The sequence below is a fragment of the Aythya fuligula genome, chromosome Z (genome assembly GCF_009819795.1).
Source record: "Aythya fuligula isolate bAytFul2 chromosome Z, bAytFul2.pri, whole genome shotgun sequence".
NCBI classification, from domain to species: domain Eukaryota; kingdom Metazoa; phylum Chordata; class Aves; order Anseriformes; family Anatidae; genus Aythya; species Aythya fuligula.
The window spans coordinates 44,370,147-44,387,402 of NC_045593.1; the positions used below are offsets into that span (position 1 = coordinate 44,370,147).

At 34.0% G+C, this 17,256-nt stretch overlaps 1 protein-coding gene across 1 annotated transcript in view; it reads right to left on the reverse strand.

Moving 5' to 3' along the window:
• The window catches only part of AGTPBP1 (ATP/GTP binding protein 1), a 59,264-nt gene that overhangs the window by 24,892 nt on the left and 17,116 nt on the right, over window positions 1-17,256 (reverse strand). Inside the window, exons 8-19 of the mRNA XM_032205377.1 lie at window positions 16,468-16,561; window positions 14,935-14,972; window positions 12,469-12,677; window positions 11,835-12,012; window positions 10,001-10,098; window positions 9,128-9,244; window positions 8,122-8,828; window positions 4,450-4,533; window positions 4,082-4,168; window positions 3,843-3,991; window positions 2,223-2,310; window positions 1,417-1,561 (exon numbers count right to left, since the gene is read on the reverse strand). Of these exons, the coding sequence (XP_032061268.1) occupies window positions 1,417-1,561; window positions 2,223-2,310; window positions 3,843-3,991; window positions 4,082-4,168; window positions 4,450-4,533; window positions 8,122-8,828; window positions 9,128-9,244; window positions 10,001-10,098; window positions 11,835-12,012; window positions 12,469-12,677; window positions 14,935-14,972; window positions 16,468-16,561 (1,994 nt within the window). The remainder of the gene's footprint in view (window positions 1-1,416; window positions 1,562-2,222; window positions 2,311-3,842; window positions 3,992-4,081; window positions 4,169-4,449; window positions 4,534-8,121; window positions 8,829-9,127; window positions 9,245-10,000; window positions 10,099-11,834; window positions 12,013-12,468; window positions 12,678-14,934; window positions 14,973-16,467; window positions 16,562-17,256) is intronic.

The following is a 17,256-nucleotide window of genomic DNA, read 5'->3' on the forward strand; positions in this document are numbered from 1 at the left end:
CCTTTTCTACCAAATGAAACTGTAAGGGTACGTGGAAAGTGAGTGCCTGTGATTCACTAAGGTTACCTGATCAGGGACCTTTTCAGTGCAGAAGATAACAAGTAAAGGGGGAAGCAATAACCAGGAACGAGAGAGAGACAAAGCTGGTAAACAAGATATAATAGAAACAATGGCCAAGATCAAATGTCTCCAGGCATTAGGCTGGTGGGCCTGGAAAAATACAGGCAAAGCTTTGGAGAAAGCTAGTTGGACTAGCCAGCAAGTTTGAGGACCCAGGTCCAGGCAGGGTTACCAAGCAGGCAGAGTCATGCTGGTCTTTGGGAGGCACCACGAGGCAGAGTGCCTGCCAGATGAGCGTGTGCACCCATGTGCCAGTAAGCATCCATCTGGACTAGCCTGCAAGCAGAAGGCCTCTACAGCAGGTAAGAGGGATGAGGATCAGGCAGGGGATTGCATGGACAGATGGGCCATAGCAGCACCCCATGACGTGTGCATGCTTGTGAATCCAGGGAAGGGGGATGCTCTCACTTGGATCAGCAGTCTTTACCAGCTGGAGAGAAGGAAAGAGACTTGAAACTAGGTTTAAAGTAAGTATTGGAAATGTTAAATGAGGGCTGTTGAAGGCAGCACCTTGTCTGTGCCAGTCTGTGTAGCTGTGACACTGGGGGGTGGGGAGATGGGTGTCAGTCTGTCTCTATCTAGGTTACTGCTACTACTGACTGAACCTGCAAACAGGGAAGCAGCAGCCACATCCATCAACCTGGGACAGAGACCCCTGGGTCCCTCAGCTGGGCTCCAGCAGCTGGTTAGGCAGAAACCCCAGGCCTCAAAGCTGTTGGAGGCAGCAGCTGCTTATAAACTGCCATCAGGGAGAGAACACTCCTTCGTAAAAAGCTTTGCTCAACACAGTTTCATACTAGCCACTGAATCCCCAAGCGTATTTTTAATACTATGACAAAAACAACCACTTGAAATTCCAACCAAGTTTTGCTTGGTACTTTACAATACCCTTTTCAGGTAATTCATTATCCTGAAAATGTCCCTGATTATCTTACGTAATTGTAACTTTGATAGATCTGTTATGAAAAGGTATACATACATCATCAGGATATGAGTCATTTGACTCAAAATAAAAAAATAAATAAAATTCAATTAGTAGTTTTCCAGACAATTATGAATTGTGATTCTCAGAAAAAAACTTTTAGCCTGAAAGGATGCATTTATTTTTCCAGTTACTGTTTTTTATAACAACCTACACATCACCATTCTAAGTACTAATGTTTTATAATCCTCAATTTCAAGCAGCATTTTGAACTCCACAGAAAGAAGTAAAAAGAAATCAATCACGAATGCTTCTGTATCACATTCTCTAAATGTGTAAATATTGATCTTTGTAATGGATTGTAATCTTCTCACCTTTAAAGTTGAGTATGTATATGGATAATGGTAAGCAAAGTAGCAGACATCATCTTTATGTTGAAAAGTCACTGTGAACGTAATCGTGTAGTAAGATTTTCCTTTCTGACCCCCAGCAGCAATCGAACTTCTTGAAAAATGATTCCTAAGAGTAAAGTGAAGTGAATAGACATACTAGAATACTTTTCAGTATCGTTGATTATTTCTGAACCACATTATAAGAGCAAGAAAATTTTTAGGGACTGTATTTCTCTTCCCTTTTCATCCAGGTTAAATGCACTCTTTCCCACCATCTGTAAGATACTTCATCACAGTAGGGATACACATGCATGCACATCAGGAAGATGCGAGTACACAAACAAACAAAAAAAGGAAGTAAGCAACTGTTGACCAGAAGGGTAACACAAGGATATGCTGTTACCTTCTCATCCTGTGTTTTATGATTGCTCTACAATGATTGCATGATTAAATAGAAAACAGACTAAATACGAACACCACTTTATCAATATTACTGGAAATCACTATTAACATTTCAGTAAACAGGTATTTGCACATTCCATAAAAAGGTTCTCCAGCAATATGTAATGAAAGATGAACTACATTTGCTGTGTGCTAATAAAAAAAAAAAAAAGCACCCAACATCTGTCACTTGTGTCATTCTCTACAGCTGAGGAAGAAAAATGTGTTCAAAACCAAACCACTAAAATGTAATTATTAAAAGTTAATACCAAACATTTTTCCTTAAAAATTCTACTTACACTAATCTTCAGTAAAAGCTTTGGTGTATGTTTGACAGGTGTACTTACTTATAGTAACAAATATCTGTCCCAACACGAGTCCATGATGGTCGAGAATTTAATGCTTCCTGAACAGAATACATAAGGGGCTGCATGCCTTCAAGGAAAAAATGCATCTCATTTTAATGCTTAACCTTAAACGTCGCAATCTTATAAGTAATGGACCACATCAACATTTTTATGTGAGTCTCCAAACTAGCTATGCTCATTTACCATCAAAGAGTACACTTGTATAAATATCTGAATATTATACATTCTATACATTCTTTTTCAATCAGGTCACAAAAGACTGTCCTTCCTCCTTGTTTTCAGAAAACAGCAAATTAAAAAAATCAGATCTACACAAGGTGAAAACAAAATGTGTAAGCGAAAGCTGTGGTTAGCACAAATAATAATCCACGAAAATCTAGGGTTCTACTCTATCCAACTCACCTATATAAAAAGGCTTCAAAAAGTTGTTTTTTTTTTAAAAAAAACAAAAAACAAAAAACTATTATCCATTCACGTGAATAGCTGTAAAAGTAACTGATGTTTCAGAATGATATTTTTATTTTTTTTTTTACAGTAACAGTTTATATTTTTGGAAGAATATAGTTAAGTTGAATACTTCGTATCAAGTTGGAATGGAAAATTATATATCTTAATTGAACAGTATTTGCTACTTAGGTAATTAGTCAAATATATTGACTGGTTCAATCAATATACTTAAAAAAAGTAACTACTAAGTGTTTGAAACATATGAATGAAGATCTAAGGTAACTGGTGAAAACAGAATTTAAAAGCATTTTACTACTGGTTAAACTACTTGGGTATTCCTGGATTCTACCAATGTGAATTATAAATTATGACAAAGACTAATACGATGTTACTCTATCCCAAGTGTCTGAGGATGAGTGGGAGAAGGGATTTTCTCTTTCTCCTCTACAAATGACTAAAAGGAAGAATTCTAGAATATCCATCAGAAAAAAAAAAAAAAAAGAAGAAAAAAAAGTTTTTACACTGAATACCTGAAATCCAGACAAATAGAATAAAGGTGTATCAGGTAAGCCAATATTTTTGGATGAGGCACAACCATGAAACAGTAATAGGTAGAGACTACAGGGGTTTTGTGCATTTACAAAGCACATAAGTTCAGAGGAGACTTCAGATTCCTTCTCAAACACAATGCACCTCTCTTCCTATCAGTAACACAAAGCTGTCTGAGAAGGTGTCCACCTACTTTCACTTCTGAAAATACACCTTTGTTCAGAAAGGGATTAAAGACATTAGCTGCCATTTTCCTCCACCTGTGCAGGTCAACAGGCTTTGGTGGTGTCATCCCCACAACAGTCTTAACACAAATTTTAGCTGCAGCCACCAGTAACATTCTTCAACCAGAAACGTGGTTTCACTCACAACACAAAATTTTAAAAACTGACAGCCACTGTTTTAAGATTTTTTTTTTTCTTTTTACCGAAGCTTGTCAAAACATTCTCTAATAATGCTATTTTAAAAATCCGATCTGTAAGAAAACACAACTATACCAGTCCCCAGGAGGCTTAAGGGGGGAGAGGAAAGGAAGCAGCTTAGTTGTCTAGTACAGAGCTTTTTCTACATATTTCTTCTCAAAGTATGGGAAATATATCTTACCGTAGTTAAACTGACTGTTTGACTTTTCACAGTTGATGATGTTAAACCGGTAACCAATGCCTGTTTTCATTCCACTGACTTCAAAGTAAAACCATTGATGATAATGATTGCTATTTATATCTGAGTTCAGAATTAGATCGTACTCGTTTCTGAAGATTAACAAAAACAAATTAATCTTTTTTAAAAAAAATCAGAAATGAAAAGCCTTGCATGTAAAAAGAAAAGCTGAAATATCTTACTTTCTGATTTGAATAACTTTACGTAGGTTTCCAGATTCGAACTTGGAATTAAACTTCAAAACATCTGCTTCCTCTGGCACTGACCAACTAAGGGTACAAAAGAAAAAAAAAAGGGGCCAATAAGTAAAACAGATTTGACTGAAACAAACTCATTAGGTTAATTTTAGCCCATATTTGTTAACTTAGAAATTATTTTGAACATTTCCACAAATATATCTTGAATAGCAGAAACAACATTACTTTAAAATAAACTTTTAGTGAAGTCTATCATAACGCTGCCGCTTTTAAAAGTCCAGATCATATAACGGAGAAAGAGAATAGGCTTAGGCTATTATTTGAGTATTGTTTTCAGTGGGGTAAAAACTTACCTGGAATTATCAAGATCATATACAACTCTGTCTATAATGTCATTTTGATGAATTAGTCTTTCAATATCTTGTGAGATTTTTGTCCTAAAATAAAAGAAGAATGAACATTTAAATTGTTGTATACTGCTTCCAATTACAAAAGAGAAATTACCTCATACAACAAAGAAAACTAACATTAACATGAAGACAGGGGACAGATTTTCAAAGAGACCTCAGCCTCATCCCCACTTATGTGCATGAATTATAGGTGTACTTCATTTTAAACACCTGCATTCACAGCTGACTGATTTCAACATCTGTATGTGAGGGAACTGAGTTTTCATGCACACAACCCACTGGGTTTTATCTTATGTAAATAAAATAAAAAAGTACCATTTCATAATGTATAGTAGTAGCAGGAATTACTCAAACATTACTTTTGTTAATGCTTTAATCTAGGACAGCACTTCATAGTATTAGTAACTCACTTGAGTCCTATCATAACTAAAATTAAAGAGTTTTAGAGAGTAGGTCGTGCAGTGAGTGTGTTAGTGCACTAGCTTTTCACCTCTGGAGATCTACGTTCATTTATCGACTAGGTAACAAATAAGAATGAATTTGGTGATGTCAGCCAAATGCCAGCTGTATGCTTATCCAGATCATAAAACCATTGCACAACTGGCAGTATCTAGGTCCTGGTTTGGAAAAGTAAGTATGTTTTGCAGTTCAAGAATGAAATATAGTGGCAGAGCTGTGTGGAAAAGCTTGCACAGCACCTGCAATAAGAAGAAAAGGAGGCAGATTAACAATGAAGAATACAGGAACAGAGTTGTAAAGAATGTTCAGGCTGGAAACTGTCCATTTAATTAAGATAAATATTGTTGACAAATGAGGAAGAGAAGGTAAACACAGAACTTTAGGACCTCATTAAATTAAGAGCAACTGAAAAGTAAGCAAGTCACAAGCCCACCATACCGACAGAACTGTAAAAATGCTGACTCACCACCACCTATTTCACCAAGTTCAGTTCAGGGCAGAACTACGGATTTTCGATCTTACACAAATCATTAACTCTCAGCGTGCTTCAGTTTCAAAGCGTCATAATACTTTCTACTATCACAAGAGTTGTGCCAGAGTAAAATCCATTAATAAATATCAGATATTGAAAACACAAAAAAGAATAAACAAATGGTATTCAAGATGCACACTAAAAGGCAAAGTTGTAGTGGGTATTTTCAGGTACTAAAAAAAAAAAATCGAGAGATAGGAGAATCTATTTTAAGATAATTAAAAAAAAATAAAAAAAAAAATACTGTTGACACAAAACTCTGTGTTTTTAGGCCATTTTTTGTGGATCCTGATTTACCTAATGATCACTTCTAATAGAGGATTAGAAAATATTAAAGTGTACAGAAAAAAAAAATTAAAAAATAAGGAATAGAAAAAAGTCAGTATTGAATCCCTAATTCACAGAGAATTGAATTAAGTAATATTTTTCTTTTCTGAATAGTAGAAAAATAAAGAAGACTTCTGTTATTATCAGATGGCATTAAGGCAACGGATTAAGGCAACACATTGTTTTCCAAAGAAGACGTAGCTGACAAGCAGTAACTAACTGCACACAGTGAAGAGAACATAAATCCCACTGAATGCCAAAAGAATTTGGACACTAATTTCCAAAAGACTTAAAAGCTTCCCCATGTCCTCTACCAAACTCATTTTCAACACCTTTCTGCAAATTTAAAATTCCTAAAAAGATTAAGGCCTCTTCAAACAGGTTCCTTTCTCAGAAATTTGTTACATTGCAATAACAAGACCAAGCCCTTTCCAGAAAACTGAGTTCTTAGAACAGCATATCTTAGAAAGATTACATGAGATTTTTGATTCAAGCTTAGCATTGGAAGGTGAAATTTCATACTTGTTTCACGGATGAGCTGAAGTATATTTCCAACATAGATAATATACCCCAACAAAAATAAAGCATTTTAAAGCTAAAACAAATATCATCAAGAATTACCTTCACAGTTTAGAGATCTGCTTTATGTACAACCTCACAAGTAGGTTTGTTTGTCAAAAGGCAGAGTTTAATACGGTGCTTTATTTCTAAGAAGAATGAGCAATGGAATGACAAATTTTATTTGTTTTTAGAGACTTCATTCAATATAATGTTGCTCAGGAAAATTCAGAATGATTAAGTACTGCAAAACCCTACATGAAGATCTGCATGATTTTCTTAAAACGCAGTTCTTAGTCTTGCATCAGAAATCAACACATCTGCAGATAAACTGAATCTACCTTAAAAATAAGCATATGGGGAAGGTCATTCTTTAACACTGGTTAGCTTTCTAGTAATAGTACATATATTATGCCATTAGTATTTTAATATTTGTTCATTTCATCAGAAAGACCACCTTTTTATGACAGGTCTGAGAATCAGCTGAAATATTTCAATTCTACTGCCTAGTTTTAAAGACACTTAATCTCTTTATCATCGTAATCAATAACTAAATGTAAATATGAACAATCTCTTGAAAGTGGTTAAATTTATGGGTATGACACTGACAGCATTCAAACAATAATTAAGCAAGTGACAAGATCTACTACCACTACTTCTTGCAAAAACTTTTTTTGTCTTTACAGTAGCTTAATTTTACTCATGAGCCAGCTCTTCATACTATCTCTGCAAATGACTACCAGTGACATTCAATATTTTTTAATAATGAAAATCTCAGCAAACAAATAATTGGTTATGTTGACATGCTTATTCTGTGTCATTTTGCAGATCTAATACAGACTACATCCTTAGCAGTTGTTCTGTTACATTGCAAACATTAAAACCAAATACTTAAAAAGTATTATTTTAATTTTTTCCCACTGCATTTTGCTGAAAGATAGCTTTGGTAGCACAGGAATGTGAAAAAGTGAAGTACCTTTCAACTATCAACTATTAATATTTGATAAGACCTAAGGGGAACATTCAGGTATCTTAACTGAAAAAATACTAATGCTGAACACATGAGCAGTCTAGCACATAGTCTCTTCAGTGCTTTTACAGTTCCTCTAATACAAATAGAAGGAATTCCATTCATGTACACCAGAATTTGTACTTATTTGTGCAAATTTGCACTTATTTACAGACAACACAGAGAAGCACCCAATAAAAAGCTTCAAGGGGAAATACTGTTGATACACCCTTATGTCCACAAGCTCTCAGACTTCTCATTTTTTTGACTGATAAAATACACTGCAACTCATTGTTTAAGTAAAATATTCTGTAGTTGAACAGTTAAGTTAGAAAGCATTACATCTCTAGCTTTTTTTTCTGATTTATGAAGTGTTAAAGCATTGTGGAGCTTTTTGTTTATGTTGTTGGGTTTTGGTTTGGTTTGGTTTGGTTTTAAATAAAAACCAAAAGATATATATGGGGGGGATGACAGGGACAGAAATTAAGACTACAAAGTAAACTTAGTATTTAGAAATTGGAATTACTGAATGAGAATTTGCAAAGATTCTGATTCTCTTCTTATTTAGGGCTTTGCATTGATTAATGCCTACTCACTTACCTTCAAATTGTTTTTCAATTAAAGCAGTTTTAGATGCCAAGGTAAAAATTGTATAGGCTAAGATTAACAGGCATGTAAAAGATTACTTTTCAAGGGAGACAATAAGAACAAAAGGCATACAGTAACTCACCTCTGCACTCCATAAGGCCTTTCCAGAATAGGCTCTTTAAATGGGGGTGGAATATGGCCAAAATAATCTGGATAGGCCACTTCTGAATATTCAGGAATAGATTTTGTGTTTTTCACCATTTCAATATAGAGATCACAGTCATGAACTGGCGATACATCAGAAACTTCAAGCACTACTTGTTCCCCTGATGAACTAGATCTGGAATCCTCCTCCTCCGAATCCACTCCAGTGCAACAGAGTTTTCCCAGGTGGACAGATGACCCTTCAAAAAGACTACCTCCACAAGGTGAAACATGTTCACAAGTTTTACTACATGCAAGTGGGGTAAGGCTAGCTTTGTTTTCCTTCTTTATTACACACCCTGCATAATACTGATCACTTTTTGTACTGTTCTGCAAGCTGATTCTGTCCAAGCCTTTGACAATTTCTTGGCTTAGACACTGGCATGATGGAAGCAGCTTCCTTTGATCATTTTGCTGAAGTAAACTACTGTCTTTGATACTATCTTTCTTTGGTAGTTCCAGAAAGGCTGGCCTCCTATTGCATTCTTCTGTCAATAAAGAATTACTCTCCTTCAAAGAAATTCCTTTAACTGAGAGGTTTGCTTCAGCAGAGACCTCCTCTCCTGCTGTAGGAACAACAATAGGTCCACCCAGATTTGCATCAGGTACAAAAGGCTTTGGTTCCTTGGAGACTAGGTCACAGTCCTTAAAATATAAAAGAGAAAAAAAAAAGCATAAAAACAACAAACAAGTAGTTTATCAAGAAAAAATTATCAAGTCATACCATTCTACTCTCAATATTAAAGCAACACACGATATTAAACTAAACAACTCCCTAAACACCAACCCTATGTGTACCTCTAGAACTGCAAACTGTGTCCCCTTTTTTATTTATTTTTTTTTTTTTTGCTGGAGTAGCTATCCACTCAAAACAAAAGCATCAAACTGTGCTTCAGAGTCAACTCTTTCATGATGAGGACTGCATTGGAAATCATATACTTTACCTGAAAGTTTTCTGAAAGTTCTGGGAAAAATTTCTCATACATTTTCAATTCTTCTAAAGGTCGTCCCAATTCCTGTCTAGGCTTCAGTTTATTAATATCAGTCTCAATATCATCATTCTGAAACAACACCAGAACAAATTAATCTTCAACCCAGAATTAATGAACTTCTAAAATAATGATAATCAGCATTTATATCTGATGCAGACATGCTTTAAAAGTCAAATATCACTATTTTAAAATGAGCTGAACCACACATTTCATCATTATTAAAAGCATTTTGATTTCATCAGTATCTCAACACTTCCATTTCAACAGAAACATCACAAACATAAAACAATTTTCTTGCTTTCATCAAAATGTATTATGCACAGACATCAGACTACCCTTTACATAAGATCTATGCATAACCCAACCATCTCAATCTGACGTGTAGAGATTTCATCTGACTGCAGTGACAAAGGAATAATTGCTTCGATGAAAGACGATATTCCCTTCATCAGGTCTCATGAGTGCCTTGAATAAGTTGTCATTACAGTCCATAGACAGATGATTCAATCAACTCCTGAATACATGTAACATAAAAATACTGAATAAGGCTGTTCTGACTTAATTTCCTTTCACGTCCTGACTGGAAGACAGAGAGCAGAAGAAAACCTTCCAAAAGCAATAAAACAATGGGAGATCCAATCTCTTCCATTGGCTGAACTCCAAGGTTACCTTGCTGAAAACACTGACCTAGTCAATCACCCTTTTCACCACTCAACACCCTTTTCATATTTAAACCCATGGCTGTATACACAATTCAGGCAATTTAAAAATAAACAAGTAATTGCTGTATCTGATTTTTGCTCTTTAGTTTTATCTCATACCAACCTTAAAATGTTGGTCCTTGTCATCCTCAATTTCAGTTTCAATTTCTGATTCTGTTTCAGCATCATCGTTGTCATCGCTTTCATCTACTACATCATCCACTACGATATAAAATAAGTTTTGTAAGGCTGATCATTCGCTTAAGGTAAAATATATACTCAAAAAAGTGTATGTACTGGGTTTATTTTCTTTCTACTTAACACTTGAAAAAAAATGTAAAAACCAACTTGTTTTAAGTCCTGTAAAAGCCCATAAATGTTAATTACTACAAGATTTAAAAAACAAAATGTTTGTTTCACAATACTGCAGACTCAATTTATTAAATTTCCATGCAGTTTAAGACAGAACAAAGACCTCTGGCTTAAACAAAGCAAAACAAAAACAAAAAAGCACCTCAAAAAAAAAAAAAAAAAAAAAAAAAAAAAAAAAAAAAACAATGCAAAACAGCACACAGCCTTTAGAAATACTTTACAGTATAGAGGTGCCAAGAACATCTCAGCATGACTTGAGCTCAGCACAAAACCAGAGCTCAGCACAAAACCCTGCAGGAAATTTACCAACTGCTAATAAAAGGCTCACTTAGAAATTTACAGAATCACACTTCAGAAATTATACTGATTTAATAAGGTATTCTTATGTATTGCTTTTACAATACTGACTCTACAAAATTATAGTTTTAATAGAATCAGAGTTTTATCACCCCCAACATTCTGTATCTCTAGTACCAAAGTTTTTCTTAGATAATAAAAATCATATGTATCCTATTTCTCTGGGTTTTCCAATTCTTTGTTTACAGATTTCAAACACAAAGAAAAAGTATCAATAGCCTACTTCAACAGAACAGGGAGTTTCAAGAGAAGTATTATGTGTATGTAACACTATATTAAGTAGAGGTGTTACTTCTGTGGATTTTAGAACACAGTTGTAAATCACTTTTCTACTCTGAAAGTAAAGCAACCTCTAAACAGCTGCAGTTTAGGTCTGTCCTAAATAAACTCTGACGAGATGTGTGTCTTTTTTCATAGCTATCACATTTTGTTTCAGAAAATGCTTTGAATAAAGTATTAAAACACCTGACTTCATCTCCTTACTTTGGAGCAACTTCCTCGCAGCGATTCTATTATTTGTTTACCCAGATACTAAACTGTTTCCCCATATCTGAAAATGCACTAAGCATTAATTCTGCAAAAATAATGAGAGGCAATCACAATGGGGTGAATCTATTTCCTACAAGGCATCATACAAATAGTCTGCAGATAAGTGATGCCTACAAGATTGGAAGAGTCCAAGAATGTAGAAGAATATACTCATCATGCAAATAAAGGAAGAATCACAAAGGATTAAAGTCAGCACTTCAAATGGTACACATTAACCTAAATTCTGTACATCCAGTTTACCAGAGTAACAGAAAAAAAATTAAGGAATGTGTATTTCTGTAAAACAGGATGTAGATAGTTACACTTCACACAGATAATACGTATGATGAGCTTAAAAGAGAGCCCATATAAGTTTGTAGATAAATATGTACAGACCATGCTTTACAATTCAGAGTTTGACCTCCATTTTAGAGGTTGATCATATTTAGTTCCTCTTTTTATTTATTTTTTTTTATATATTATAACTCCAGAAACATAACCACATATGTATAGACAAAATTGTCATCAGTTAATATTAGAAACTGGTGCTCCACACTAACAGCTACAGACCGTTTGCTAGCTGATAAGAATCTCATTGGGGTCTAGGTTTTACTGGAGAAGATAAACACCTGCAGTTGATTCCACCTGACATACAGTGTATTAGACATACTCAAAGAAAAAACATTTTGAAATGACCATACCATCAGGAGGCAAATTGTACAGCTGAGCCACAGGACCACTGGCTGGAATAACTGGGAGTTGGAAATGAAAAGCACTTTTAATAGTTGGTAAAGGAAGACGATTTTTAGGAAAACATTTTCTCATTATTAGGCTGGATGTGTTGACAAGGGGATCAAGAGTTCTTACTGCAAGGCACTCCTGTTAACAGAAAAATAATGAAGACAAGAGAAAAGCAGCTCTCAAACTAGTAGTCAAACTGCATTTGTTTGTATAGATTTCTAAAATTCACTAATGGCTAAAATATTTGATATGAAATAAATTTTCAAACTTAAAACAGAAGCCTCCTTTGAAGGCTAAAAGAACTTCTGTCATCTGCCCTTAAACTCTCCTTTTTAAAACCCAGACCTCAAAGAGAAGGCTTTAAAAAAAAAAAAATAAAATCAAACCACCCTCCCATAAATAGTCATAGCTGAATAAGAGTAAATAGGAATCTCCTCCTGCACCCTTTCCTTCTGCTTTAAGTAAGTTAAGAAAATAACCCTTACCCCCACAATTATGAATAATCATGAATATCATTAAAACTATGATAAATTTGAGGTGAGAAAGCGTTTTTAAAGAGACAAACTGAACAACAAGAAAAAGAGAAAAACTTACTTGTGAAGTGTTGTAAAGGATTTTCATTCCATTTGCATCAATGAATGCTTTTCTTCCCAATTTGATGTTCGTAACACTTTTAATACACTGTAAAACTCCTTTACGTATCAGCATGTATCTGTGTCGACTATCATGACGGTGCCAATCAACGTAAATTGTTAAAAGCACATGCACATATCCTCTGTCTACTGCTCTCCTGGCATTTGTTTCTTTATTTAAAAAGAAGTTAAGAAAGTAAATTAAAAATTGCCCAATTATTTCAGTATTACTTTCATATCTATTATAAAATTATTATTTTTACACAAATTACTGAACTATTGCATTTAAGGTGTTATTTCAGGCACACTTGGCAGTGTTTTACATCAACCTAATCATAAAAAATGCTAGCAAATATGTTCCCATATTTTCTAGACATTTCTTAGAAGCCCTATGTTTGTCAGTATTGCCAAAATTTTAACTAAGTCATTCAAAGCCACACATATATACCTCAGCTGTACAATGAGATTGCTGCACATTTAACTTAACTCCTTATTGCAATTGGGAAGTATAATTACAAAGAGAATGAACTTATATCAAACATATCAATAACAAGGAATAGGCAAAATATTTTGAATCAATATGGAAATCATTAGCAGAATTTCCTCAGGTATTTCCATCTTGTTAAAATGAACCTATATGTTCAGTCATTATTGCTCCAAGACAATAAGTCTTATTATTTATTAGTCGTATATAATAAAATGTTCAGATTTTGGTGTTCTGTTTTTTTGTTTTGTTTTTCAATTGAAAACCCAATTTAAACATAAATTGGTTTTGAAAAGTGAGTACTAGAAAAATTTCTTTTTTTTTTTTTTTTTTTTTTTTAACTAAAAGCATGCAATAAAAACAATGTACATAATAGACACCGGTAAATGGCAAGTGTACATATGCTACACAATTTTAAAACACATCATTTGTGTGTTGTTTTTTTATTATTATTATTATTTTGGAATAATTTATTAAATAACCTTATTTGCTTGTCTAATTTATTTTGCATTGTGTTCACATAATTGTCTTCTGCCAAACAAAACTCGTATAAGTCTCATCTTAAAATCTCATCTTAAAGACAACAAGCACAGGACACATTACTCCCATTAGAAGTGACCAAATGACTGAGTTCAGTTCTCTATACTTTGTTCCTCAGAATAACATTGCACATCATTTTTGTGTGTGTGTGTGTTACACTTAAAGGTAATTGTAAGATACTGTACACTAGCAAATTAAAACAATAGCTTATGTAAAGCCTATCTATCAATATCCAAACACTGTGTAAACACAGGATTGAAACAAATTTCTTACTATTTGTAATCCTTACGGTATTACAGCAACTATCACTCACATCTATGAACTGAAAATACTCAATCCCTAAATGTTACCCACTTATTGGGTAATTGGTATGCCAAAACCACACACCAGAAATTAATGCTTTTATGAAAAGATTTACTTACATGAAGTGTAGGAAATTACAGTGTCAAGACCCCTCAGGACTGAGTAAGAATTATCTCAAAATAAATGCACAAGACCTCCTGTTTCAAAATACACACCTTTTCAACATTTAATTTCTCTTCCCAACACTAAAATTTGACTGCAAATTCACAGAACAGAATACCAGAAATAATTCATAAATATTTATTTCCCTGGATTTTCCAAAGAGAAACTCCCAAATTAGTAAATACAAAAACCCAAAAGACCAAGTGTCACTCTCATCAAACCTGAGAAAACTCTAAGAAGTGTCTCAGAACTTCCCTGTCACACCTGAAATAGTTGTCTGCAAATCTAATCATGCCTCAGTCCTTATCCAACTCCACTAGAACAACTAGGAATGTTGCAGTTTTTAGAAATAATTAGTTTTTAATCCCTTGCCAATTATAGTCCTGGTGCAAAATCAGCAGAGAAGACGTTTGCCAGGGTCTGCTGCCATCAGCCAACATCTGGGAACAGACCGTTGTTCTCTTACCCCTGGTTCCACTTCATGGTCATCACAGACAGACTTGTCTTTAGGACCCAAGATCTAATTCATCAGAAAGGTATCTGAAAAACCCAGTATTTTCCCCTGTCATCCAACAGATATTTTCAGATATGTGTATGAAGAAGATGCATTGGAGATAAGCTACAGGTATCCACGGCTGCAGGGCTGAGGTGAGTGACTGTAAAACCGCCTTGGTTCCAGACCAGTTCTGCAGAAGCTGTGCAGCCTTTCTGCAGCAGAACTGAAGAGACAGTAACTGATTATTAAATATATATGTACTGTTCAAAAACGGAAGTACCAGATACCAATAAAACTGTAACCTTATCCTAGCCCTGGTTTTGTTTTGGCCACAGACTTAGTATTAGATCTACTCTTTGTCTATATACACAAACATCTGTATGTTTATACACACACATATATATCTCAGCTAGACAAACAGTTTCTTGTAGTTAAACACTTACTTGATTTTAGCAATGCAGCAAGTGTGTCTAAAGCAACCCTGTCAATATAACAAGAAAAGTCAAACAACAAACAACTAGTGAACTTCATCTACAACATTGTAAAAAATAAAAATAAAAAATACAGCTAACAGATTTCTTTAGCATCTACCTAAATGTTCTCCTGGTTGTGCTGTATCACAGCTTTGGCTTTAAAAATGGTTTTATTAAACTATCATGCATCTCTTCTATATCTGAAATCTGATGGTGAAATTTAAAAACATCAACATAGTGGCTATACAAACTTAGTCTTTGCAAAAAAAAAAAAAAGTTAAGTGACAACGCAATGTTTATGAACTACATTCAATGGATGAGGTATTTCTAACACCCATGTTTTTATGTTTGCAGCAGAGCAAGTACTTCTGTAAAATAAAGGACACTGTTTTAGAGAACTGTAGGTCAAAACTTGCAGTGTATAAATATAGAGATGTAACACTCAATGTGCACTGCAATACAAGATCACTCAAGTTATTTTGCACACAAGGTTTTGTCTGAACTAACTCAAGATGTACAACTAGAAAGCATATATATTTATTTTTACCCGCTTTGTAAGGATAGACTTCACACATCTGATCTCAAACCATAAACAAGGATATCAAGATTACTCACATCATGGAATAGTAAGTTCATGTGTTTAATTTTAGACAGGGCTTGAAGGGACAGGGCTTTTTTTTTTTTTTTTTTTTAATAGAGACACCGCAACAACCACAAGTACCAGATTTAGATAACATTTTGTAACAGTTTGTAGTAAAGTTCAAATACGAAAAACTTGGGTTTTCATATTCAAACATTATTTTGTTACGCAGATTAAAAAAAAAATCTGTTTCCCCACAAGTATGCACTTCTAAAAGTTGGTAGTAATGTAAAGAAATTGCTATCTCCAGGAAGATACACTTACTCATTTTAACCCTAAGCTCTCTAAAAAACAAACACAAAACACAAAAACAAATAAACAAAAAACACCCTTGGAAAGAAAAAAAATCTAAAGACACCACTTTTAAGGTTCTCAGTGAAATGTTCTTTATTTTATGCAATAGTCCACTAGATAGCTGGAGTTTCCTATTTTATTGTCTTTGAGAGTTGATAATTGTTTTCAAATGGAACATAAAGAAAATTGTATTACATAAAAAAAAAAAAAAAAAAAAAAAAAAAAACCACAGATAATGTCACTCTTCGTCTGGGAGCCAATTCAACAGACAGAAAAATTATGGAATTGTCCTGATTGGTTTGTCCTGATTTGGGCATGGCCACTGTACAGTTTCCATGCAGAAATATTAGAGGCAAAAAATAACATTTATATTCTTTTACCTGGACTATAACTGCATATTCTGCTATACTCTAAAAAAAGTTGTATCTGTAGCTCTTCCTCCCACTTCCCTTCACTTTAACTTTCAAATACTAGTTACATTTGATTTCGCTAATATTATTTTTTATAAAAAGTTTTGAAACTTATCTAAAGATTTTTTCCATATACTGTATTAAAAAGACATTACTTACTTCATAAGGCTAGTGTTCTTTTTACTAAAAGGGCCAATGATCTTAAACATCAGTTCTACTACTCCATTCTTTCCCAAGGACACTGCATTTACAGCTGGAAGAGTTAAAAAACAAACAAACAAACAAAAAAAAAAGATAATAAGGAAGGCAAAAGAAAAATCAATACACAAACTAAAATCCAAGCTAGTAAATTCTCAAGTACCAGACACATATTCTTTAAAACAAACAATGACAAGCAGACACTACTCTTCATATAATCACTGTAATAATAAAGTCCTGATAAAACTTGCAAAAGAAAAAAAAAAACATTACTTACTACTTTACAGATAAAATTAACACACTAGTTCTTGTGCATGCTTCTGCTTCCCTTGTTACTGATGTGTATCATAAAAAGGATTTGTATTTTTGTAAAGCTCATGGTTTAATCGAGACAGCATGATGTCTAAATTTTTGGGTCTATCAGGTTCTGAGTTGCTGTTACCCTTCATTATCTGGATAGACAGGTCTATCAACCAGCATTTGCAAGCTAACACTTCTTGAGTTATGTTTTCTCAGAAAAAAATAGTAATCCAGTGGGAAGGGTACAAATTAAGAGAAATGGTGCTAATATTGACAAAATGCATGCTGCATGGTTTAAAAAGGCACCAGAATTCAATTCCAAACTGAGCTTAAAAATACACAGTCTTAGAAAAATAAGAAGAGAGCAACTAAGCAATGAGACAAGTTCAACATCGTAAGTGCCACATGAGTACAATTCAACACTTGTACCCAAGTTGCAATTTCATCATT